Consider the following 26,908-nt stretch of genomic DNA (forward strand, 5'->3'; position numbering starts at 1 on the left):
CAGTCACACCACTCGGGGGTTTTCGGTTGAGAAGATTCCAAGCAATGCTTGTCTCAAGTTGCTATTGTCTTCATGACAAACCTTCGGCTTCAGCTGTTTGCTTTCCTGCATCAATTTGGTTTTTCATGTGTGAAGCTTTCAAAAGAGTGGTCTGTGCTTGTCCTAACACGTTTCTGGTGGAACTGTTGTTTTATTCACGTGTGGAAACTGTTAAATATCTTTTATTTAAAACAAAGGAGTTGATAATTCCCTGTACAATTATAATTCAATGATCTTTTGTATTTTATTTTTCAAAATAAATGCTTTAAATGTGATTTTGTTTGCCTCAGAATACAGAATATTGGTGCATTACTCAGATGCAAGATACGCTGGAAGGGCCTGGGTTTGGATTTAAGGTTTGCGGTTGAATGTGGATGTTTGCTTTTAGTGGATGGGAGATGAGGAAAAAGTAAATTAGAGTATCCAATGGAGAAGTGTAATGTGAGACCTGGTTATTACAGGAAAAATCAGGTCAGTTTTAGCTTCCTGAGTTTGTTCCTCAAAGGCAAATCAGTTCAGACAGGTGGTGCTGGTGTGAAGCAGCTGCTGCAACCCTGCTGTGGCACGTGTACCCTAAAGGGATGACTGACAGATGCTCAGTGTGGAACAGGATTAAGCAAAGTAAGGTTTTGGGAAGGGTTTTTGAGTCTCAGTTTCTGCTCACCTCAGTGGCTCTTGGCATCGTGAAGGTGGCCTTGTCCTCCTGCACGCATTGGTAAGAGTTCTCTCCACCGTGCTTGCGTTTCCACACATTTTGCCTGTTACAAATTCGAGCAGGTTTTGGTTTTCTCTCGTTTGTTGCCACAGCTGCCGTTTGAGCTCGTTAACCTCTGCTTTAACACCAGCACTGCCTGAGAGAGACCTGTAAGTGCGTGCCTAGAGGGGGTAAATTCGTTTTACGCTCGGTACAGAGTCACCTCATCTCCACCACCCACAGATGATGCTCGCAAAAGCAAACCCGGAGCCTCCCCTGGTGCCGGCAGCGGGAAGCGCTGCCCATCGCTCTCCCCCTCGAAAACGCTCCGCCGCTGCCCCCCGGCGGCCCTAGTGGGATCTGCCAAAGCACCTTAACCCTGGGCCAGGCTCACGCAGAAGCTTCGAGCTCGCGTTGTTGGGGGGAGAGGGGAAATAAGTGCGTTTGTCAGTGCGAAATAACTCACTGGTAGCAGCGACTGTCTTAATTCAGTTTGTCATCAAGCCCCCAGCACGGTGCAGGCTGCACACTCCTCCTGCTTGCTGCATAGTGACTCAAATCACGTATTAACTACAGCAAACCACAGGGAGAGGTCTGCGTGTTCCCCAGGCCACATTTACTCACCATACACTTACCTCCGTGGCGTCACGCAGCCTGCAGCCACAGCATCGCACCAGAAGGAGCCTGAACTGCTGCAGGGGTGCGGAAAGTAGAAACATGAACACCAGCTTTTACTATGCATATTAATAAATATTCTTTATTTAAATTTTGCACATTGCGCTTTAACATATTACATCCAAAACATCTTGCAAATGGATGTCTACTTTGTAAAATCTTATATTCAGCTCATTGTCATTCTGTACAGAATTATAGGTACAACATTACTTTGCCACTAGTTTGCTTCTTGTAAGTCTCACAGTAAGAGAAACATTGACTGAAAAGAGATGGCTTTAAATTATAAGAGAGGCTTGCACAGCTACTCAACTAAAGAGACAAGCCTGAAGAAAGAACAGAATTAATGAAACCACCTCCACCAGCCTCCCCAAAAAAAACAGAAAAAAAAAATCACATTAATTTAAGATAAAATTTGCCATAAGTCACAAAATTAAGTTTTTGAAAGAGAAGACGCAGTAGTCATCGAGAGGTTCAGTGAAAGACAGAGCTACTTTATTGGCTTTAGTTCACTCCAGCCGTTGTCAACCAACTGTTACAAATGGGCCCCTTGTGATCGTTTAAGCGGCAGTACTTATTAAATTTCTCCTTCAGATGCTGTCGGTATTGTTCTCTATTGCTGTAAAAAGACTTGTTGTTTGCCATAAAGGACTGGATTTCATCTTGTGAGATGAAGATTTCCTCATCAGAAGTGCATTCAGACTCATCCTGCAAAGGAAAGCAGGCCTTTAAGAACTCGAGCATCACCCTTCCTGTGCAGCTCACCTCTCGCAATTGTACTCAGGGTCTACCCTTGCCCTGATGACACCACAAGCTGTACCTGGCTACTGCAGCCACCTGATTGACACACCATACTCTGCTAGATTGTGGTAAGAGTCATGAAGAACCAGAACATGCTTCAGAGTCTTAGCATATTCCCATTGCAAGAGCATTAAATTAAGCAATGGAGAAAAGGACGAAGAATGGAGCAAGAAGCAGCTGCCCAAGGAGTGTGTAGTGGGAAAGTAATATTTGAGGCATGAAGGCAGCAAAAAACCACATTTCATTTTATGGAATAACGCAATCCTTGCTAATGAGCAGTTACAATACAAGTTCTGTCACTTGCACTCCAGTGACAGGCAATTTCTCCTCCTCTGCAAAGCGTCCGAGTTACACATACTTTACAGAGAACATGCAAAAGCAAACAAAGCACCAGAATCTTCAGTTACGTTCTCTCTTGTAACAGTTCTTCAGTGAGGTTTCCCTTCTAAACCCCATCCTCAATCCTGAGGGTTTAAAGCAGTATGCTACAGCCTAGAATTCAAAGGAAGCCGTTACTTACAAGGAGTTCCACTAAGCTTTTGGCACCTTTTCCAGTATCAGGAACAAGTGACATGTCTGTAGGTTCTGCAAACTGTGACACGTTTTTCATATGCTCAAACCAAGGCAACTGCTGCCCACTTTTTTCTGAGCTACAGCAGCTTTCAGCATGTGTGTCTTTGGTCTTGTCGCGATGAAACTCTGTGTGCATGAGATTTCCTGAGGTCTCTCTGTTACCTGGATCTGCCATACAGCTTCCAAGCTTCTGAATCTAGAATGGAAAAGAGCCTGTAATGAAGGACCAGCAGCGTTCAACCTGAATCATTCAAGTTTCAGATGGAGGTAGGGAGAAAGAGGAAAGCAGGAAGTTCAAAAAGAGAACATGGACATGTATTTTTACACGTGTGTGCCTAGGGAGGAGGGGGGCATGGCATGTCAATTCCCTGAGTGACACAATGTCTTGAGTGGACATGCTTAGCAACACAGGAGAGATTCCTCCCAACCCAACCTATTGTAGGAAGGATCTTGATTTCAAAACGTGGATGGAAAGGCAGCGGCAGATCCTTGTTATCCCACTTACAGCGTTAGTCACAACTGAAATACTTTTGTAACTACTATAAAACACATGCATTTAAACAAGCACTCTGGAACAGCTGTGCTCCTTACGTGTTCATTCTCACACTTCAAGGTTTTACTTTTCTTTTTCTTCTTTTTGTTTTTGCCTTTTGTGTTACTCTCTTCTGAATTAGCCCAACATTCCACACAGCTATCTCCATCCTCCTCTTTGTCTTCACAGCGATGGACACACGGATCATCTCCTGCAAAAGACAAGGCCATTTGCACTTCAGATACTTAAGTTCAGTGGATACCAAACCGATGTTGTACTCATACCAAACCTACCGTTCTCGTCGTGGTTGCAAATGCCTTCAGTGCAGGCCACATCTGACCCCTCTCGAGATCCTGTTTCGCTGCCCTCCATGCTAGATGAATAGCCGCAATCACTGCCATTACAATGTGGAGATAAACCTGAGATGAAGTGAAAGGTCACAGTGATGTAGAGGAGCTGTTGCATACTCTTTAGTTATGCCTCTAAGATGAAAGAAATCTTTAAAAGAAGTGATTTCTAAAAATAGCTGAGTGCTGTTCAGCCCAGACATGGTCACTGTTTGTACAATGCAAAGCAATGACCTTCAACATACCTTTCTTGATTTTAGGTGAACCTAATAGGGTACCACTACTAGGACAGGTGCAAGAAGTGCTTTCATTAGTAACAATTACTTCTACACAATTGTTAGCTTCTTCAGTGCTACCACAGGCTTTGCAACTGCTTTCCGTGAAGTTTGAATTCTCCTTGAAACAAAACCAAAAGTTACTTGCAAGTACTGAAAGGAGCTCAGCCAACATCTCCATAGAGGATACTCGTACACAAGAGAAAACAACTGACACTGACTGGCAACAGCCACAGCGTTGCTTGTAGTTCTTCACAAGTATAAACAACTAAAACCACCCCCTCTACCAACCACTTTCCCCACAATAACATGAATAAGTTCAGTCAGGAGATCCAGGATAATGATTGCATTTATGCAGTGTAAAATTACTCAAAGCCCCCCCCCATCCAATTCGATGCAGACTGCCTGCAACCACAAATTCCCATGCTCTAAGTGATCTTTAAGAAATGAGAGTTGAAAACAATAGTCTCAGGATAACCTGAACCCCTGGAGATTCAGGATTTAAAAACAACCCAAAGCTAAGGAGTTCCAGGCAACTACTTTACAAAAAGGCTGTACTAATCCGGAAAAGCATTCAGTTCCTCAGTGAGCAGATACAGTAAAACCCCTCAGGAATTCTAACCCAAACCAGTGAGCTGATGAATGAAGCTCTGAATTACAAATGCAGTTATGTAGCTGTGAGTGTTTACCTTTGTTTGATTTACCTCCTTCTCCTCTGGTGCCTGCGAAGGAGCAGGGATCTCACACACACACTTGTTTTTCCGCCGGTTCTTCCGTTTTTGGCGCTTCTTCTCTTGCTTCAGCTCTCGCACCCTTTCTTCTTCTGAAAACTCTTCACAGAGCTGCTCCAATCGACTAATACCCTGCACTTTTTCCACGGCCATCTGTTTGTAAGAGGTTAGATCTATTTATAGATGTTAACACAATTCAAGCTTTTACATGATAAACAAGGAAAACAGCTGGTAAGTACTTACAAAGTCACCGCAACACAACTACTGACCCTCACAGAAAAATGCCTACCCAGACCTAGGCACTCCCTTTAGAGTGCTGCAGGAGATCCATGTATGTGGGGAGCGCTGTGTCTAACTTACGGCCCAGATTTGCAATTTTCAGGGAGAAGTTGTGGATTTGAATGCATTTTTGGATCTCTTTCCCACGCTTACTGTTCACGCTGATTATTTAACACAAAAAGCCACATTAGAACTACTGCTACAGAATTCCTGCAGCTCTTTGTCTAGGATAACCAGTGAAAAATGTAGCTGATTTTTCTAAGCAGCCTAAATGTATCTCAAGATGCAGCAGTATCTAAATATGTTCTTTAAGTTCAGAGCAAGTATCATAATGGCACATCCGCATACAGTTACAAGGATACAGTTAAACCAGTCAGCTATTCTGGACCAATGCTCCTACAGAGGTAAAAATACATTCCCTTTTCTTTCCCAGATCACTCTGAGAGCTCCTTAAGCCAAACTGAGACATCACCAATCCCACTCACGTCAGAAAAGGACCCTATATAGAGATGGAACAGTTCTGCATTTCAAGTCCATTACCAACATCACATAGCAGTGTATCTACCTGAATGTAACAATGCCAATGCATTTTCAACTCCACACCAAGACAAAACCTGCCAGGAATGCTACCGTGCACCCAGTCAATGCTACTGCCACAGCATTGTAAGTCTTAGAAAAGGTACTTGTAAAAACCTCCAAGAACCAGGCGAGGGTTCCACTATGACCCTTCCCAACCTGTTTTGTTCCTCCTCCTCTGATGTTTTAGACATTTTTAGAGAGAACAATCATTAAGAATAGAAGACAAACATAAAAAAGACTTATGTCATACCAAAGGGGAAGTGTACTACTGGCATATGCTGAAGGAACTGCATGGAGTTCAAGATCCCAGAGGATTACAGACTGCATTTGGTACACACTGAATGCAAGAGTTAGCAGTTGTGTCTCTAATCCAAAAGCACATCCTCCATTTTTACTATTAAGCCAAACCTGTTGTGGCCAGAGCTACTTTTAAATGCTATCAGGTAGAAAAACCTTCACTGTGAATTAAAGACACAGCAGATTCCAAGCTGCACATTACAGTGTGCTGTAAGTACAAGCAAGCCTCAACCTTTTGTGGTCCAGGAGACTTCACATTGGAAGGCGACTCAGTTGTGCTATGCATCGATGTTACACAACTGCTGCCCACTGTGAGCCAGGGATCGAATGCACCACCCTTGAAGCTCCTTCCAGCCCAATGTTAGTAGAAAGCAGAAAAATCATTTTAGTGAGATGCATGTAGTTCCTACAGCAACTGGGGTTAGATCAAACTCGGGGTTTACCTCAAAGCTTTTGCGTAAAGCATCGACACCCAGGTAAAAAAGCATCTGCCACGTTTGCTCCTCAGCCCGCAGCTTCTGCCAGATTCGGTGTAATCTTTCATAAAGATGAATACCCAGGCAGGTCAACACTTCTTCTTGGGCTATGTCTATTGTCTTAGCATGCCTTTCTCTTCGTCTACAGGAAGAGTTGAACCAAAGTACAGTATTGTTAAAGGAGCTGGAAGTCTACCAAGAGATCAAAGCAGCTCAATGACGTATTTTCTTGATGTTCAACTAAAGATAATGTTTGCACGAACAGCTTTTTAAACCCAGTTCTGCTGTGCTGCATGCAGATGCAAAATAGAAAGGACCAGGTCAAAACCACCACAACATTCCTCACAGGTTAATCTGTGCACAGGGCTGTTAAGCTGCACTATGCCTTCCCACCTGTGACTTCAGAAGGCAGTGTCCCACCAGTCTCTGCTCACTCCTAATAACAGGGATCAGCAGAGTTTTAATGCCAGGGATGCAGCCACTCTCTCATTTAATGCAATCTGTATTTAGTTTATAGCAAATATTTCACCTTCCTACACATTTATGTGTCAGTTAACTGAAGCTGAATAAACACACACAGGAGTTCATACACTACTTACCGTACCAAGTAAAAACATTTCAGCATTAATCTGTATTCTATTAAGGAAAAACCATTATGAAAGGATTTACCATCCTCATTAAACAGCTATGACTGAGCTTTAATTGAGCTCAGACTTGCACTTTTCACTGTAGGAGTTTAAGATGCTAAAACAGGTTCAGGAATTGCTACAATATACAAGTGGTGACAGAACTAAATTGAACACTTGGCATTTGGTAAACCTGCCAAGCAAGGATCTCTTTCTATTTCGCATATTCTGAACACCTCAACGGAAAAGCAGGCAGTCCTGTGAGTAAACACATCAACTAGCACACATCTGGCAATTTCTTTCAGGCTTGCCTTCAGAGTTAAATGCATTCTAAAGTCAAAAGCACGCATGAAATGTTTGCTGCACTGAAGCGCTACCTTGAAAACCTGCTTTACCGTGACTATTCCACACAGACATTGACATTATTCTGCAGCAAGGAGGCAATAAACCATTTTTGCAAAACACAGTCAGTAATAAAATAAAGAAGCAAAGCGCTAGATAGCCCACTCTAGCAAATTACATACTCATACCCTCCTGCGAACTCGGGTTCGGCCCGGCCCAAGAGGTGTGCGATGAAATCTGTCTCGCAGCACACGTGGATGTGGCGCTCGTGGGGACAGCAGCGCAGGCCCTCGTACAGAGCAGCACAGTAGCCCTTCTCCTTGCTGCAGTCCAGCTCGCCAATGAGAATGTTGTACGCCCGAAGGACTTTGTTTTTGCAGTCAGTGCAAAACCTGTGTTGGAACAGAACAGAACAGGACTGAGTTCTTATTCAAGCAGAGTAAGTTACAATATACTGAGCAAAGTGCAGATAAGTCTAAGTTATAACGTACAGAGCTATTTAATAGTGCATGCTATATTTAAACTAGGTCACATAAGGTTTATGTTACTTCAAAAGTAAGACTTTGGCTGTAAGCCACTGTAAGTTTACTGTATGTATTATACTACCTATCATATCTTACACGTCTGGATATCAACTTTTCATGCTGCAAGGTATAAATCAGGCTAACTGTTAATATGAAGAAACTCCTAGATGGACATGCAAATCCACTTGTTTAAAGATCAGAAATCTAATAGCAAACAAAATGGATCATTAGTATAACCCAGGACAAAATTCCCCCCAAGTAACACCCTCCATGTTACTTTATGGCAATTATTTGAAGTACAATCGAGTGATAAGCAGTAAGAAGAAAAAGAAATTCCTCTGTTGCCTGCTCTATGTGAGTGATGTTTCCACTACAAGCACCTTTAAACATATTTTGAATTACTAGATAACTGCACAGATAGCCAAACAAGGTTTCAATTTAAACATAGCTCAGATAACTCATCTGAGAAGAGCATAGTTATGAAGCCTGTTACAATTAAAATACAACCAAATTCAGCTCTTTCTATTTTATAACAGGAGTCATCTTCAAGAAGCTACAAAACCTCTGGCTGTATGAATTTAACAATGCAAGTCAGACAAGCTGCTCACATTTCAGGTTTCAGCTTGAAAAGCTGGCTCTTCATGCCATCCCTGGATGGTGTTTTTCCCTTTCCTAGTTTGTCCACTCACTTGACAACACTAAGTCAAAACATACTTTGATGTTTGATAGAACTATGATAACTGGCTAGTTTCTGCGATGAAAGGAAAGAAAACAGTAATATTATTGCAGGTTAGCATCAGGAATGCTGCCAGCACCATGTTTAATGTCACAGGAGATTAAAGCTATTTTGTTTCCAAAGTGTTATTTCCACACCACCACCACCCCCGCGCCCATCTGTGGTCCCACTGTGTGGTATCAGAACCTTGAGACTACTGGAAAATAAAGCGTTTTAATCAGCATGGTAGCTCCCATACACATGCAGCAATGATTTAGTGGCCTATTTTTACCTTGCAAGAGAGACCTAATAGTACTAACAGTACTAAGTCATAAATAACTGTTTTAAAGCAGTGATTTAAAAGCAACACCAAGCCTAAAACCTGCTTTCATTAGTTTAGCTCACATTAGTTTGAATTTGCACATACTCCCTGAAAGCCTAAATGAAAAGTATAGTCCCAGACACAGTAGGCTACTTGTGAAAGAATACAGACGGCTTTAATACATCAAACTGTAAATCAACTTAATCCTAACAAAACAGGTATTAAGACAAGCAGCTATGACTTCACCTGAGCTCTCTGCACTACCATAACCCGGAACAATAGGTAAAACACAAGGAGTATTTCAGTCTTAGTCTGTTACAATCCAATCTGCCAAAGTTCCCCATCACCATGAAGCTTAGATGGAAGGTATAAGAAGAATCCTTTATACTTTTAAGCACTGAGTGAACTCCGCGTACATTTTGACTCTCAAAACAACACAGCACGTATTCCTCACGATGAAGGGGTGCCTTTGTTCTTTTAACATACCTGTGTTTCCGTAGATAGGTTTCTAATGTTTCTAAAAGACAACTAGAGTCAATTAAAACTACTTCATCCCTGCATTCCTGGGACATGAGCTCCCACACATCCATCCAACAACCCCTGCAAAAGAAGATCATAAGAAACAAAAGACTGTCCATCATCCTGGGAGGGGTTCAGAAAAGAAGCAAAATAAAGCATTGTTAGTTTACCTGACTGCTCCCTGGAAAGACCCACAGTGGCAAATGATGCTACACTTGCTCTCCTCCTTCCTCATGTCTTCACTGCTTTCCTTATCTGCGCTGAATTTCTGTGTACTGAGTGTGCTAACGCTCCCTTCAGTGTCACACAGCATTAAAAAAAACATTTTTAAACCTATACTATATATATATATATATATATATATAGTGCACTACTTATTTTTCCTAAACAAATGCTATGAAAATGCATGGCCCTTAATTTACTTTGAATCCCTTACAGGCTGAGCCTTAGCCTCCAGTAAAGTCAGGGTCAGACGTGAGATACAAATTGTGCTGTCCGCGTTTGAAAACCAAGATTCATGAGGACTTTTAGAAGTCCCAGCTGAAAGCCAGCAGCATTTCTTCAGGATATTGTCTCTATTACACACACAAGTTTTAATACTTCTGGAGGATAAAGTTTCATGGGAGAACTTACTAAACCAAATCAAAACCATGAAATAAAAAGCCAAAGAAACCCCCTAGATTTCCACACATCTACCACTGTCAGAAACCATAGAACACACGACATTTCATTTCCGGAATTCATTAAGAAAAACCCCAAACTCTAAGTCTGGATATGCTAAAAGTACATGTATAGAGCAAAGAACAAACTGCAAACAGCAGTCATGCTTACTTACAGGCTTGCCTACACTTGACATTTTATCAGAACGGTCAGTTCTGTTTAAGCTCATGTATGGGTACAACAGAGCAGGAAAACAGGGGAAGAAGCACTCCCATTTAATAATTAGCTCCTCAAGGGTATCTGTGTGTGCTATTATCTAGCCTGCCACATCATATGGCTTGCATTTTATGAGAGGTTAAAATGCTCCTTAGCCTCAAATGGACCCAAGTAGCCATAAACCAGGCACACAAAGAGAGGACATCAAGTAACTCAAGTGGTATTAGATAGTTATGTAACTTGTCCAATTAAGCAACACAATTACAACTCAAAGCCTCTTCTGTGTGTCCCAAATGCCCAGGAGATGCAACTCAGCTGAAGAGGTTTCTTGCAATAAGCAGCTCTAAATTGATAAATAGAATTTGTTCTGTAGAACAGTTCTATTTGATGCCTCTGTACCTCGGCTGCTAGCACACTTGCTTCCACTCAAGGCAGCACATTTATCTGGAGAAACAGCAGTACTGATTCACCCTGATCACTTCTGAAGCATAATAAATGGCTATGGACTGAGCAAGCAGAGTGCAAGCCGTGTTTCTTTAGCAAACTACACTGATTGTGCACAAGCTAAGTTATCACATAAAGCAGAAGGCTTTACCTGTAGTGTACTAAATACTGCTCTTCCATATATTCCCTATTAACCTGCCAGCATTCAGAACACTAAGGAGATTTATTCCAGCCTGACTTGAGGAAACAAAGGCAGCATTTTCCTCTCTATTCATTCAGTTTCAGAATTGTTCTCCTTTGCCAAAATGGTCACTGCAGGTTCCACAATACACGTTCTTACACAGAAAAGATTAATCTTATTAAAAACAAAAGTAAAGAAAAAATTAACACTTTCATAATGCTTTGGATTTGCTTTATGTTAACATAACCCTACAACTCTTATGACCTTTTGCTTGTGTAACATAAGCTTTAAACTAATTGTATGAAAAGCCTGTAACCAAAATAAAAAAATGGAGATAATGATTAGCTACCACTGCTCTCAAGCAGCCCAAGTGAAAAGCAAGTGTCAAATTCCACATGCCTACCAGCTCAGGGGATTTACCTAAACCCAAAGCGACTCAAGTCTGCGTAGAAAAACATACATCCTGTAACTGGAAACCATGAGCAAGGCTTTCACACAGCTTTCACAGGTTGCATGCTTAACCAGAAGGAGAACGCAACCGACTAAACCAGGTCGTGGACACTTCAGCTAAGCACAGCAGTCCAACTGGTCATGATAAAAATAATAATAAACATCCCCCAAACAACAAAATGCCCCCGAAGCCACAACAGATTTGCAGGGAGTGTTTTTCTGGTTAGCCAGCTGGAATAACCTATTTCAACTTCAAGACACAGAGGTGTGTGTATATATATATATATATACACACACATATTATCTTTTTCACTGGTGCATTCAAAACATGCTGTTGTATTTTGAGAAAATACAGTTCAGTTTTAACCCTGCAGCCCCACCACAATAAAGGCCTTTATTTATTCACAGTTGTGCAAGGCATTTTTAATAACCCCCAAGCAAGATGTTTATTCATTTAGCATGTACTCTCTTTCACTGCAGTGTGAGAAAAACTGCTGATCAATCATTGAGGTGTAGAGCATAAAACCCTGTTGTCTTTTGAGAGCACTGTGCAGAAGCCATCTATGCCCTGAGCAGGCTATAGTCCAAGTTATGTCAGACAGATATGAAAAACACATCAGAAAGCACTGTGCCAAGCTGCATTTTGGCACCTGGCTTTGAAATCAAACATGGATATTTTTATACCAAAAAACAAAAATCCCAAACAAAACAGACCCAAAAGCAAAGAGACAAAAATGAAATGACCAGAACCAATAAGCAAGTCTTGGGGAACAGCTCATTTCTTATTGCAGCCTTAAATTTGGTATGAAAGCATCACCAGTTGCCTTCGGTAGGTCCGACAAAGGGCAGAGGGACAACTCACACTGAGGAACGACCACAGAGCTTATTTTGGGAGGGCAGAAGAGCTCATAGCACTAGTTTTGTCCAGTCAAAGCATGAGCAAGGAAAGAAACACCTCACTGACAAAACTCACTCTTACTGCACAAAAAAGGGTTAACTACTGTTTTACAAAGCCTATGGAGAAGGGCTCATGCCCTGCAACACACACTGCCCAGAACTCCTGGGTGCTTCTGTTCCTCTCCCCCACAACTATCTGAGTCAGCTATAAACACCAAATAGTCTAGAGATTACTACTCTGGGAAACAGATAACAGCATAAGAATTTTACCACAATGCTTACACATAAGGTACTATCAATAGTCTGGTTTCTTAACATATTTTCATTGGAACTGTGGATGTTAAAGGAACTTACCCCAAAGGTTTTGGTTTGTGTGTGTCCAGGGAGTGCAACTGACATCTCTTGTTCTTCTTACTTTTGGGAATTGCATCAATCATATCATTCAGTTTGGACCTATGGAAAAAAAATTGAATTAATATTCTGAAAACATGGTCATCCAGAGAAATTTTAAAGGGATTAATTCAGCTCATGTACCAGAAACAAGTGCACTAATGAATTCTACCTAAAACTTCCTCCTGTCCCCCATTTTAACTTGTTCTGACAGACAATCCTGCAGTACACAAGGATTTTCCAGACAAATCCTAGCAAGCAAGATAAAGAGAACCCACATCTAAAAAGCTATTGCATAACTTTAAGTAACAGACCTCGAGCAATGATGCCTATTTCAGAAGTGTGGGGAACCACTATGACCACTTTATTTACCTCACCCTCCAAATCTCGACTGCCCCAGCTCTGCATTAACCTTTCCTACTTCTCACTAGCCTGCTAACTGCAGAAAGAAGAATGAGCTGAAGCCAGCTGGAAGGCCAAGGCACACTGTGGTGAGCAGTCACTGTTTGGTCTGCTGACAGCTGAGAAACAAATGGCACCAAGGCTATTTATTGTGGTAGCCAAATCCAGAAGGTTTCACTTTCTCAGTGTCACCTTTATACTCAAGGAGTACAAAGTTTTTTAGGGCCAGGTGCTAGTTAATAGTTGCAAAGTAGCAGGGTGAAGAAACATGCTTCTTCCAGAGACCATGAAAAACCCACAGCACCTATTCCAGATTGATAACTGAACTTTTAAATATCAGTATCTTTCAACTGCAATCATGGCATCTCAACTGATGATATGACAGATTAGTTGGGTTTGGTTTTTCCCAGTTTAGGTGATAACTAGTTTAAAATGGCTCTAAAAGGCAAGTATGCACTAGAAGATCTAAACTTGTGACGTTTTAGTATCACCACGGCAGCTATAAAGTCAAATGCACAGAAGCTAGATTTGCTCTTCCCCAGGTAAGAATAATCTGGGCATTTCTAAGACACCTACCCATGTACATAAAACAGTGTATACAGCTTCTTTGCATCAGTCATACAGCTTCGAGTTACAGACAGAACCCCTTTTGGCCCTACTGTCAGGGGCTCAAGTGCTGGATTTCCAGACTCAACAAGCTGAGAAAACAGACGTTCCACACTGCGACGGCAGCCAACACATGGGACCAGCTGAGAGAGCGCGCTCAGCACTTCACGCGATGTCACCATCATGGCAATGTTCAGATCCTGCTGTTTAAGCATGCTATGCCTCTAAAAGAGAACAAGAAATTAAATCATTAAAACCAAAAGGAACAGTTCAAGATGTGTGTTTAAGATTTCTTCCTTTTCAACAGCCTTTCCGTACCAAAATACACTCATGGAAGCTGTCTGCAGTGCTCAGTTTCAGGTCACTGTTTTAATGCAGACATTTCAAATACTTACTGTATGAACAAAACCACACTTGCTAATAGCATAGGAGCAATTCAGCTTCAAGTCTTACCATCTACCCTCTGCAAGGAAGCTAATATTTTTCTGCTCTTGTTTCCTCCTTCTGTCTTTCATATCAGCAAACGCTGCTTCCAAACAAATGGAACATTCCCTGTCCCTATCAGGAAGCTCTTTTTAGCCCCACCTCAGCACAGATGCATTAGTAAAGGGTCTCACGCACAACTCTGCATAGAAAGTAAATTCCTGGATGCTCACTGGAATATACAGAAACCTCATTTACAAGAAGCTTATTCTGTTCAGACAAGACAATTTTGCAATATTTTTCCTTGAAGGCTAAATGCCATTTGCCAGTATAATTCCAACAGCTGAAATGAAAAGCCAGCATGTATTACTTACTATTCAGGGTGACACAGTTTACTTTGCTAGTGAACATTCAATGCGTGCTTGTAACAGAACATTAAAGAGAACACCTTCAATGTTTCTTACATCAATAAACAAATTCAGGAGTTTCTCCTTGTTCCTCTGTCAAATACATCCAGGCACACACACAAAGAACATACCCTTCTGTTCCTTCTGCTAAATTACTGGCTTGAACTTCATCAACACTGAACTGCCACTAGCAGAGCTGTGCAGAAGAGAGTCCCTTCCTCACACACATCTACACTTAGAATATCAGCACTGCTGATATCAGCACAGTATCATCTGTAAAAGCAGAGTCCTGTCAGTGTATTAATTGTGAGCAGCATTTTCCCCAGTTCTACAAATCACAGCTTTGTAAGCACAGTTGTATCCACACAGGAAATGTTGCCACAACAGTATTTTCTGTATCACTGTCATACCACACCACTTAAACACTCCTAATGGAGAAATGACTTGTCACAACTTCTGAGGAAAGAAATAAAGCAGTTCTACATAGTGAAACTAATCAATCCCATGGAGCATGTAAATACATCAGTTGAAAAGAGAAAATATTTTCAGCTCACTTTATGCAATACATGTTATGAAAAGGAAAGCCTGTATCAGATAACATTTAAGATTTATGCTCTTAAAGGCAGGCACGTTAAGTCACCTGACAAGTGGTATCACTCTGCAATAATCCTCTTTCCTGTAATTAATAGTACTAGTCATGGCAACAGGAGGGATGCGCTATTTTCACAACACAGCTATGCTTTACATGCAGCATATGTCTGAACTGCTGCTACCACTAGTGAAGAAGTACAAGCTGCACATCAGCAAACCGGCCTGTTCCTCTGCATATCAAGTGGCACAATTTTTTAGTTGCTATAGGTGTTAGAGTGCCAGTTACTTGCCAGAGTGTTGGCAGATATGTTTCTATTTAGTGAAGCTTCAGGGATAAGTAAGGCTCCTTTAGTAAGGAGAGACAATACAGTCTCTCACTATTCAACTATATATATAATTTATAAACTGGCACATTAATTCTATCTTGGTATGGTACTAATCATAAGAACTCAGTCCTAAGCAATTCACACTTCCACTTGAAAAGGAAGCTCAAAAGCATTTAGGAAAAAAAGAAAATAATCAAAATGTATTTAGAAACTGTAGTTTCCATTATGTATAAACTGGCAGCGAGCAGAAGATGCATTGCTTTTACAGGCATTCTATTCTAACAGGCAGCAATTGCTTCCTGACACAGCCAACAGTCTATAAATGCTGTAAAACATAGAAAACAAATGTATACAGTGTGCTTTGGTACCAATATGTAATTGTATATAGGTGCTGATTTGTCTTTTAAGGCAGTCCTGGAGCGACAGCCTCCTAGAGAAACAAAAGCATGAGTCTAAGGAAAGCAAGACTTGATGCGTGGCCTTAAAACCCAGTAGGGTACATTTACCTGGATGAACTGTTTCAGCTGTGCACCGTTACTCTGATGTCCATCAAGGTTTAGCACATTATCAGGAAATTCCATGACCATCTATACAAAAGAGAGAGGGAAAAAAAATGCTTTCAGAAAAAAAGTCCAAAAGAGCATTAATTTATTTTAGTTTCTCAGAGGAAACAAGATGGAATTTATGCTGAATGCCCATTCTGCCCACCTAACTATTGGAAGCTTGGGAAAAAAGTATTAGTTTAAGACAGCGGATGTTTCAAAGTAACTTTCACTAACAGAATGCTCTAGAGGCAGTTTATAAATGGCAACTCCTCAATAGCTGTTACAGAGAAAGCAAAAATTGCTAAAGGAGTCATCAGCATTTATATTACATTACTACACGACTTGAGACCCCCATTTCAGTTTAGAAACAACATATTGTACTTTAACACACTGAGATGCCAATTGATTCAACAGCCCAACTCCGTTTATAAAGCTATGAAGAAACAGTCACAACAGCTTAATGACTGAGTCCACTTCTTCAAAGGCTAATTTAAAACCATATTAACCCGAGAAGGTACTCCAAGGGATACTTTGTTTTGCATGACTGCAGCTGCAGCTCCCAAGAGGCTCCAAGTAAAAAGTTAAGCCTTCAGAACAATGTGATTACTTGTAAGTAATTAATCATATTTCTTTTCAAATTACTATGCAACAAAGAGGGCAATTTCTAACACTCTTCAGCCACAAATCCAACTGAACAAGCATGGAGTAAAATAAAACCAACTAGATAAACATGTAAAGACTGGTTCAGTTGATCTTCTTTGTCCAACCGAAGAAATACAGAAATTCATGAATACCAGTGATAAAAGTTCACTTTAAAATCTGAAAGATAAAGTAACAACTTTGGTTAATAACTCTAATACCAATCAACACCAAATCAAGTTGGAGGGAGGAAAAAGGATGAATAGGACACCTTCCCTCAATTGTCTAGTAAAGATACAATTCCCCGCTGTCTCCGCAAACTGCTGACACTGCCCCCAGAGAACTCATACATCTACTTTTACAGGCACTAGACACTGCTCCAAAATAAACACCTACTCTCTGAGGCCTTAAAGCAAGGCAATATTTCACTCTCACATGTGCTAAATTGGAGCATTAGCACAGCTGCCTTATCTTTACGCAGAACAGTGCCAATCCTAACCTCTCATGCATCTTTTCTCCAGTCTCCCTTGCTCCTGACCCATACACACAAGGACCTCCTTCAGTTTTTGCTGCAGAATTACAGGTTTCCTACATTGATCATTTGATGTTTCTGTGGGGAACAAGCTAATGCAAAGATAAAAGCTCTATCTGCTAATAACAAAGAGAAGATACAACCTGCATATTCCCCCCTCCCAATCTCCCATTATCAGAGAATACCCTTAGGTATTTTGTACAACAGTGAAATTACCAAAGGCTAAATGAATTCATGTGTCTGACAATATTTTATTAAGTGGTTAAAAATCTGCAACCATCACACCCTGAACTGGAAGAAAAAATTCCCGTACCATCACATAGAATCCCAACCTCATTTGTGTTGGAAGGCACCTTAAAGCTCATCCAGTTTGGGACACCTTCTATTAGAACAGGCTGCTCCAAGCCCTGTCCAACCTGGCCTTGAACACTGCCAGGGATGGTACACTCACAACTTCCTTACATCAAATGGAATGCCTTCTAGAAATCATAAAAGCTGCTTAAGAAATTAAACGGGTTAAATATTTAGACCTCCTTGAAGTTCTAGCTGAGCCATAAGAAACAGAAAAGTGTGGTAGTGAACAATTCATATAGGAGAGCAGCACCACAAGGAACCTAAACAGCTCTCTATGCTATTACAAAGCAATGTCACACACTTCAGAGCATGATAGGCCATTCATTCACTAATTTGTAATCACCAATACATTGTTTCCAGATTTAAGGCACAGATTAAGTCTTCCAGCTTCCCACTGTCTTCCAGCAATCCCATTATTTTTAAAACCCCAGTTTTAAAAGTGGTCTACAGAAACCAGTTACTAAACACCACTGTTGTAAAGGTAATGCTGCAGATGTAGAATTATGTGTCAAAGACAACTGCATGCCTCACAATAGCTCTCAAAGAATTTATACACAACTGAGATGAGGAAGGTGAGAGTTCATTCACTTGCTTTTGCAAATTCATTTAATAATAGCCTCCAGAAGCCACCCACAAACACCAGTACCTTGCAATAACAGTAACAGAATGAACAAGGGGGAAAAAAAAAGGACCTGAGATAAGTCATGCTGAGGATGACTTGCACTTCACCCAGAAGGAAACAAATCTGATTTAGAGCTATAGGAACCTCTCCAATCATGAGGATGGCTTGCCTCTGGCATAAAAAGTAGAAGGACAGCAACAACATGGTGCAATTGCACAAAGTTTGGGCCTGGTGTTAAATGCTGGAGCAAAACCAGAAATGAAATTTTAGGTCAGTTGAAGTCATCTACCTGACACCTGGTACAGCTGAATTTTCACTCTCATTAAACACAGCAAACTTAACAAGAGCATGGTAAGGTGCCTACCTGACACAATCTAATGCGTGATTTTTACTAGGGAGTCGGAGGGCAGGGGGAAGAGAGTGAGAAATCCAAGATCTTAAAACTACCTGGGAATGGAGGGGCAAAACAACTTTCAAGGCATGACGGAGGACTGACACCTCCCCCCCCCCCCAATAATTACACACAATCATTGAATCAGTCAGGTTGGAAAAGACATTTAAGATCATCAAGCCCAACCTTTTCCCCAGCACTGCCATGTCCAGCACTAAACCATGACACTATTCTTACACAGCGCTGGGTTTCCCAGGTAACCAGCCACTCTAGGAGAGCTAGATATTGCTTTGGACCACTTAAGGGGAAACTATGCCTAATGTATAAGCACAATTAACCAGAGCTGACAGACCATATAAAGTCAAAACCACTGATGATAGTTGGTATATTAATAATACATCATCATTTAAAACGATCAAAACTAAAATACTGCAAAGACCTTTCCTTCAAAGGTAGCAAAACGAGATGGGATTGAGACAGATAATCCTTAACAGTGGGATGGAGGGTTAAGAGACTCTCTCAAGATACTCAATTGTTTTGTTCTGGAAGGTGGAAGAAATTACACTAGGAGGTTGACAGAGTTAGCTGATGCAAGTCAGGCATTCTCCTGTGCTAAACCACGAGATCAGGAATTTAAAGCACGTAAATTTTACACTATTTAAAGTAACAGCATTTACTGTCATGCCACTGACAGCAACAGAAATCAAATGCAGAAATCAAGATACCCCATTACACTAAGTACAATTTTATTTTCCACCCAGCCTCTTCACACCCTAAGAATCAAAGCAAACAACAACAGGCTAGTCACGTATTTCCCCCCCCCCATTTGCTGTGTTCACCTAGGATGCAATTTCTGAGTCTACCTCTAAACACGTGAGCAGGAGACACTAGAGAGCCTCCAAGCTCCATTTCACTCATTTTTCCACTGAATCTTCTGGAAATGGCAACCCCCCCATGTTTTTTAATTCAGAACAACACACTGAAACAGAAACTCTCTCAGATTTGTTACTTCAGACACATTATTATAGACTCAGTAACTCTTACTTGAAGCCAAAGCTTTCAAAAACACCTTTACCCTTTTCTTGCCTATCTGACAGCATATTCATTACCTCGTTGTAAACCTGGGGTTTAACCTTAATATGGCTCCCTTCCTGATTAACTGAAAAACGGCTTTGCTCCACGTTTGGGCTTGGACACTGAGACATGCTTGTCACTTGAAAACAACGAGCCAGTACAGCAATAACTTTCTCATTACGCGGTCTGCATGTTTTTAGAGCTGGGAATCAGATAAAAAAGTTGCCACATTAAGCGCTGTTAACCCGAAGTGTTGCAAAGTCCCAAAGATTAACGCTGCAGGAGCAAAGGAGGAGCCTGGGAGGCCTGTCTAGAGGAAAGGCCTCGCCTGGGCATTGCAACACGCCGCCCGCACACGTTGGGAGCGGGAGGTGCGGGGACACCCCGCGCTCCGCAGGCACTCACCGTGAGGGTGTCATCGATGTAGAGGGGGATCTGCCTCTTCTCGAAAGGGAATTCCTCCTCCCCGTCCCTGCACACCGCCACCAGCCGCGCCATCGCTGCTGCTGCTGCTGCTGCTGCCGCTTCCTCCCCGCTCCAGCCTGCGAGCAGCCAAACCCCGCGGAGGTAAATACCCGCCGCGCTTCCCCGGCACACTTTCACCACCCCGGGAACAAGCCTGCTTTACCCCATCGCCTGATTCACCACGCCGGGCGCCGGCCCCGCCGCCCAGCCCACGCCCGGGCGCGCAGCCTGCCCGCCGCTTCGGCCTTGGAAGGGACTCAAAAAGGCTACGGACCGGGAACGGGAGAGGTGGGGAGGCTGGGAAATGCGACATAACATGGAAGAAAGGGAGGGGACGGCGGGGAGGAGCGTACCGGGCCCTCGGCTGGGCACCGCCGGGGGAGGAAGGCCGGAGGGATGGAGCCCACCGCGCTGCGGGCCGCTCCCGCTCTCCCCGCCCGCCACCGGCCCAGACAGGCCGCCGGGGACCCACCCAGCCCCGAGCGCGGCTCGCGGCTCTCCGGCACCCCCCGTCCCGCCCCGCGGCTGCTGCGGAGGGCGAGGAGCAGCGGCGGGGCGAGGGGGGCGCCTCCACCTGCGAGGCGGAGCCGCCCCTGCCCCCGGGCCACCCGCTGCCGGGCCGCGCCCGCGGGGAGGGGGCCCGCGGCCCTCCCGCTCCGCAGCACCGGCCGCGGACACCTCCCTCGTGCAGGCTGGGGACAGGGGCGAACCGCGGGGATGCAGCCCGGGCGACGCGGCGGGCAGACCCAGCCCTTCCCTCCCTGTCCTCTCCCGGCCTCCAGCCGGCGCGGCGCAGGCTCCCCGCCCGGGGCGCCGATGGCGTGGAAGCAGCCTGCGGGCCGCTCCCGGCCTCCCCTTCCTCCCGCCTTCCCCTCAGCCCCACCGGGGCCGTTACCCTGCCCTGCGGCCCACCGCCGCCTCGCCCCCCCTCGGGCCTTTACCGGCTCCTCCGCGAGTCGGCGGCCCAGGCGCTCTGACAGGCGGGCGGACACCCCGGGCTCCGCCACAGAGCCGCCTCCTTCCTCTCCCCCTCCCCGGGCCCTCCCCACAGGCGGCGGCCCCGGGCTGCCCCGCCCTCCTCTCGCGAGAGACCGCAACCCGGCCGCTCAACCGTTACCTGCCGGCCCCCTCCCGCGGGCTCGGGGCCTCAGGCGCTGTCCGGCGGCGCCTTGGGGCCTCGGGCGCCGGGCGGGAGGCTGAGGTAGGGGCGGGGGCGCACGTTAGAGGCCTGGCCCGGGGCGGGGGCTCCTCGGGCCTCTCCCTGCGGTGGGGCGGCCGCTGCTGTCGCGTCTCCGCCCCGGGGCGCGGCGCCGAGGAGCCGGCGGGATGCGGGGCGCTGTGCCTGGGCTCTCGCCGTGCCCGTGATGCGGTGGAAGGAGCTGGGCCCCGTGAGGTGGGGGCGAAGGGGAGCGCGTGGGGTTGAACCCCAAAGCGTTGGTGGGTGGGAGCCCGTCGCTGTCTCGGGTGGGACAGGGCCGGAGGGTGCCCAGGCCCGCGTGTGGAAGCGCCTCCGTGCTGGTGTTGCTGTAGGTGCAGCCGAGCGCAGACCGACTGGGAGCGTAAAGTGGGCAAAATGCATCCGGACACAGCCCAGACATCAAAGTGCAGCCCCAGACCTCGCTGAGCTGATCACATGCCAGGTAAAGCAGGCTTTAGTTGCACTTACGGGCTCTTAAGGCTGTTGGCTTCTGCAGCACCCTAATGCAACCAGCTGCTTAACTTAGGCAGCCAAAAAAAAACCATAGACTTTCTTGAGCTATAAAATACGATATAGATACTAAAGTCCTCACAAGAAAATGCAGGGGAGCAGTATTTCTTTTCCCCCTTGTTTCTGCATTAAAAATATCCTTAGTGGAGGAGTTAATTTACTTTAACTCATCATGCAGCACCTCTAACAAACACAGCGCAGAGCCACATCGCTGCAGTTTGCTGTTTATGGGTTTCTTCAGCAAAACGGAAAGCTGGCGTTTACAGCAAGGGGTGGTTCCATCACCGAGCTGTGATGAGCACCCAGGGTGCATTCAGCATTCAGTGTGCAGGCTCCTGTATCACTTCTGCCCTTGTGCTCCCAGAGTGCGGTTGGATCACATCAACCCGTGCCACAGATGTCGTATTCTCAGGGTACATACTGGTAAACTACACCCGAGAAGTACCATTACATTTCAGGTCGGGTTTACCCACAGTTGCTGGAAGATGCAGCTTGCTTGTTATCTACAAAATCACTACACAGCAGCCAGCCCCTTCCTGCCGTGCATTTGCATGCCCCTCTCTCCTGGAAGAAATACCTGTTCTTTGGGACATAGCGGCTTTGAAGTAGGATACAGCTTGAGGTCTTTCTTCTAACATTGGACTTTAAAAGAGACGCTGCTGGGTTGTAAAGGAAGGCTGCTACTGAGCTGACCCTTAAAACCAGTGAAATCTGGTAAGAATGCGTAACAAATAACAAGGTTAAGGATAAATTGCATCAGACACAAAATCACATGTTGGAATTACAGCAGCAAGGACAAAAGAATTTGTTTTCCCACTCCTCTGCTTTCCTAGTATTCCTGAAGTTGGTGCCATGCTATAGTTGAACTCTTTTATTTGTACTAGTTGAAATACCTTAAACTTGTACCAATTATGTAACAGCTAAATAAAAGTTTCTGATTTTTTTAAATGTATCTTTGATCTGCACAATGCATCTTTGATCTTCCTCGTCTAAACACACCCCAAAGCCAAATGAAATGCAGTGTTCTTGTTCCTACCAAGCACTGAGCTAACAGCTACAAGGTGCATGTGGAGAAAGTGTCTACAGCAGTACCATAGCATTAACTTCTCTCACATCTCTCCCAACCCATTACAGTGCCGTACACTCATACAGACTTGGTGATCAAAGAACGTGTGCTTGTGTTTCTTGGTTCTTTCAGAGGCATGGTTAATCATCTGTATCTATTCACAGTTTAAACAGCATTAATAACTTGCTTCAGGGCAGAGCTTGCCACATTCGTTATCGACAATAAGCAGGGAGAATTAATTGCCTCTCATTAAGTCAGTGGTGAACAACTTACTTCATATGGCTTTAAAAGCAGCAGACGGCTTCACGATGAGCTACTGTGGCACTGCATGGGTTGTCCCCACTCTTCTGGTCACTTGTCTGGGGCTGCAAACCACAGCTCCAGTCCTGGAGCAGGTGCCCAGCACCCTGCTGTGTGTGTGGAGCTAACAGGGCTCGGTGCAGACACCACAGACCTCCCACGTCATCTCTGCTTCACAAACTGGAGTTGGTATCTAGTTTGCTGCTTGTCCAGACATAACTCTGCTTTGTCACACCCAATTAATGCCTTCATTCTGAATCATGTTGATAGACATGTGCTCACAGGCAGAGCTCACTGCAGGTCTTGGGCTTCAGATACTTCAAAAGTTAATATCCATCAGTAATTCTGCATGAGCGCGTTGTGCCGTTCAGCTCATGCTGGAGACCCTTCTTCCCTAGCAAGGCTAGGAAATGTTTTAAATCAATACGTACACAAGTTACCAGAAACCTGCTATAAACCGTGACAGCTGTTTATAAGACATAGTTGGCAATTGATTGCATTTGTCCCCAGGATAATACAGGGTGGTTTTCTTTCATTCTGAAGACTATATGGCTATAATTTGGAAGTAAACAAGCATGAAATCAGCATGGCCACAGCCTGTAATCCTCAGACTTAACCTTTCCATTGGCCAGCAGCTAAGAGAACCTCATAAATTTCAGATTATTCCACAGCACGTCTGCCTTAAGGAATCTGATTTAGAAGCTTAATCTCCATGGGTTTTATGATTCATTACATTCGATCGACAAGGAGAAATACAAAATGCAGCCCCATGTGCACTGCTTGGAGCTCCACTGACATTACACATCACCAATTACCACTTGTATTCTACTTCTTAAGTATTTGTATCTCCCATTAAATTCCTCACAATGTTTAAATGTATTTCTCTTACCAACAAACTTAACAAGGTCAGGAGGAACTGTCACACTCTGGAAAGTGAACAAAGAGGGTGCTGTGACAGAAACTGAGCACATCTGCTGGTACCCTGCCCCACTGCATCGTGCTGCTTTCCATTTGCATACTGTGTTTGCTAATAAAAATTAATACAGAATGTTCCCATTTGAAGACATCTCAGCTGTCAAGACACAGTACTAAATGAGCTGCTGCTTAAAATGACTTTATAGACAAGTAGGTGGGCCTTTGAGTACTTTCAAAGTAGAGCTGAAGACCATAGTTTACAATGTTCCTAAAGATGAGCTGTCACAACACGCTGGTATGCAGGCTGGGGGTGAATTAGTTTTGGATCTTTGTACTTTCTTACAAAAGGCTGTGCTGCTCTTATTATCAAATTCCAACAACTGCTTTATGAATTCATCCGCAGTTGAGTTTATCCTTTGGAGCATCACACTTTATCTGAGGTCTTTGTTTATAGTCATCAGTGAGTATGAAAATAAAGCTCAGCCTTACTTCAAAGGCTCACTTAGATTTCAGTATAGGATTAACATTGCACATACAATTACTGCTATCAAAGTCAAGCATATGCATAAATCTTTGCAGGACTGGGGCCAAAACAGTTTTAAGTATCCACTTACTGAATACATTTCATATCAAGAATTATTCTTAGCTGTTATTTATGCAAGGGCCTCAACTAGGTAAATCCTGACTCAGGTAAGTCTCTATAATTACTCATTCTTCTACTTCTCATCTGCTTTCTACTCTATACATTGCTACCTCGTTCCACCAGTACTTCACTGTTCACTACCTGTAAATGCAACATCACTCTTCTGCATGAGTTCTTACAGGAGCAGCAGGAGTATTTGGCAAACAATCTCAAAGCCTAGGTGTTCAGAAGAATGTGTACCAGCTCCAGCAGGTAACAGCACTGACTGCATGTGTTTGGTTAAAACAAACCACTGAAAAACTAATCAATGCTAAATCATAAAAAGCTGTACTAAATTATAACTTAACTGCAATAAGTACAGAAAAAGTACCAATTTTCCCCTTTAAATACCATCCTCCAACTACAGCAAAGTTCAACTAGTCCACTGAAGACAGAGTGGAATCACCAAAACTTGAACACTATATTTCTGGCATGCATTACATACATAACTAAACAGTTAAAAAACATATACAAGTGTAGTATACATAATGTAAAGGCAGTCTTGCTGTGGATTGTATCTATAAGAATATTCACAGCACCAGTCATAATATTTGCTAGCAAGAAAAACAATAATTGATTTTTATTGATAGCACTGATCAGGCACATGTGCTTGCCTTCCCTTCTGACAGGCACAGCCTCCAGTTCATGCTTTTTACTGGTACTGGGGGCCTGTACAACATCCCAGCAACAGGGCACGCTGGACCCCCTCACAAGCAGCTTTGTGAACACCAATGCGAGGTCAGTCACCACTAAGCAGATAAAGAACATCAGGCAGTGAGCAACCACCCATATGCAGTAGGAGAGGTTGGCCATCCGGCGGGACACGGGCTCCACGTACACTTGTGAGACGTGAAGAAAGAGGAAGAGCACAAGAACTGTGAGCAGTAAGAGACACACTGCCTCAGCCCAGCCTCTCACCGAGCTCCTGCGCTTCAGCAGCCATAGTCCCACCTGGACACTTGCCATGTATATAGCTAAATACCCAAAAAGAGAGAGCAGCCCTTCCCTGTTGGCATTTAAAAAGCCAACCCTCGTGTCTCTGCCATTGCTGCCATGCAAGATGAACATCTTCAGAGAGGTAGTGTTCAGAATAAGCTGATAAAGCACAGCGAGATTTACAGCAACAATCCAAGAGTTATATTTTGGGAATACAGACAAAAGTAGAGATGCTGCAAGCCTCACAAATGCTAAGGTAAAGAAAAAATTCCAGTGCACTCCATACTCTGAAGTATGTTCATGGTAGTCTATAGATTTAACACTGAGCAGTCGCCCAACGCCAAGGAAAATCAGTGGCCAAATGGATGAGAACTGCCTGGCCACATTGGAAAACTTTGGTTGTGTGACAGAAGACTTCTGTCTAACTTCAGGACAAACAAGAGCATTCCCAAAAACAAAAGCTCCAACCCCAAAATCCATAATTCCTGTTCCATAGGTCTCGGTTTTGGCGTATCGCCGCGGATACTGCGGGAAATCCACTGCTAAAATGCTGATGGATGTCAAGATGTTGATATAAACGCGGAAGACGGTTATTGCTGGAATGTATTCTGGATCCAAGGACATCTTCTGGAAGCCTTTCACCATTTGCTTAAAAGCCACCCTGGGCTCCTGCTTTCTTTGGCTGTATATGTTGGAAAATATTCCGGCACAGAAGGCTGCAATGATAATTGGTATGAAAAAGATGACTGGAGACAAGACTGTGCAGGAGAACAGGAGAGGAGACACCAGCACAAGGAAGTCCAGCAGCAGGCTGTATGGCCTGGAACTTAGAGGTTTCCCATAGTGTAAGTAATACAAAATCAAGAGGAGTCCTCTGCTGAGCAGGCAGAGTGGGGCTAGAGACAAACCTATAGAAATTTCCAGCAAGCTGGTTCCATTTAAGTCCCTGATAAAGGCTTCTTTCAGATGCTTTTGGGACATTCTTCTTGCTTTTCCTGAAAACACAAACATAAACCTGAGTTAGTTTTGTCAAACAGGGAGCTTGGAACTTCACCAAAATGCCCCTTGTGTTCCAGTTCATTAAAACAAGCACCGATTTCACAAGTCATCTGGTTTTCAGTTCCTCTTCAGTTTAAAGAACAAGGGAAAGCAAAAATGCTGAGGCTTGGTGGCTGGTGACACCGTGCAGCCACACAAGCACCTGCAAGGCCCAGCAATACAAGATCCTTAACATGGTTTTGCTGAAGATCTCTGAATACCAGACACTCTGTTGAACTGTGAACACTCCTCCTGTATGTCCTGCTCTGCAGAACATAGTCGTGTTCTCTATGGTGTAAATGAAA

At 43.8% G+C, this 26,908-nt stretch overlaps 2 protein-coding genes across 4 annotated transcripts; both read right to left on the minus strand.

Annotated features, from left to right (window-relative positions):
• Nucleotides 1-1,462: 1,462 nt before the first annotated feature.
• GGNBP2 (gametogenetin binding protein 2) lies at nucleotides 1,463-20,360 on the minus strand. Of its 3 annotated transcripts, none has more exons than XM_057407095.1 (13): nucleotides 19,899-20,360; nucleotides 15,843-15,923; nucleotides 13,560-13,813; nucleotides 12,546-12,644; nucleotides 9,311-9,424; nucleotides 7,446-7,655; nucleotides 6,263-6,437; nucleotides 4,638-4,817; nucleotides 3,904-4,054; nucleotides 3,605-3,730; nucleotides 3,371-3,522; nucleotides 2,727-2,975; nucleotides 1,463-2,113 (listed from the first exon to the last, which is right to left on the minus strand). In XM_057407095.1, the coding sequence occupies exons 1-13, from the start codon at nucleotides 19,989-19,991 to the stop codon at nucleotides 1,910-1,912; spliced, it is 2,088 nt and encodes a 695-aa protein (XP_057263078.1). In that variant the 5' UTR covers nucleotides 19,992-20,360; the 3' UTR covers nucleotides 1,463-1,909. The 3 variants fall into 3 exon arrangements, with proteins under 3 accessions (XP_057263078.1, XP_057263076.1, XP_057263077.1); XM_057407093.1 differs by having other exon boundaries at nucleotides 4,623-4,817; XM_057407094.1 differs by having other exon boundaries at nucleotides 4,623-4,817; nucleotides 7,452-7,655; nucleotides 19,899-20,358.
• A 4,539-nt stretch (nucleotides 20,361-24,899) lies between these two features.
• Nucleotides 24,900-26,627, minus strand: PIGW (phosphatidylinositol glycan anchor biosynthesis class W). Its single transcript, XM_057407141.1, has one exon. The coding sequence runs from the start codon at nucleotides 26,574-26,576 to the stop codon at nucleotides 25,032-25,034; it is 1,545 nt and encodes a 514-aa protein (XP_057263124.1). The 5' UTR covers nucleotides 26,577-26,627; the 3' UTR covers nucleotides 24,900-25,031.
• Nucleotides 26,628-26,908: the final 281 nt, after the last annotated feature.

Source organism: Pezoporus wallicus, unplaced genomic scaffold, assembly GCF_028554395.1.
Source record: "Pezoporus wallicus isolate ANWC-B61680 ecotype Strahan unplaced genomic scaffold, APGP_CSIRO_Pwel_v1 contig_10389, whole genome shotgun sequence".
Taxonomy (NCBI): Eukaryota; Metazoa; Chordata; class Aves; order Psittaciformes; family Psittacidae; genus Pezoporus; species Pezoporus wallicus.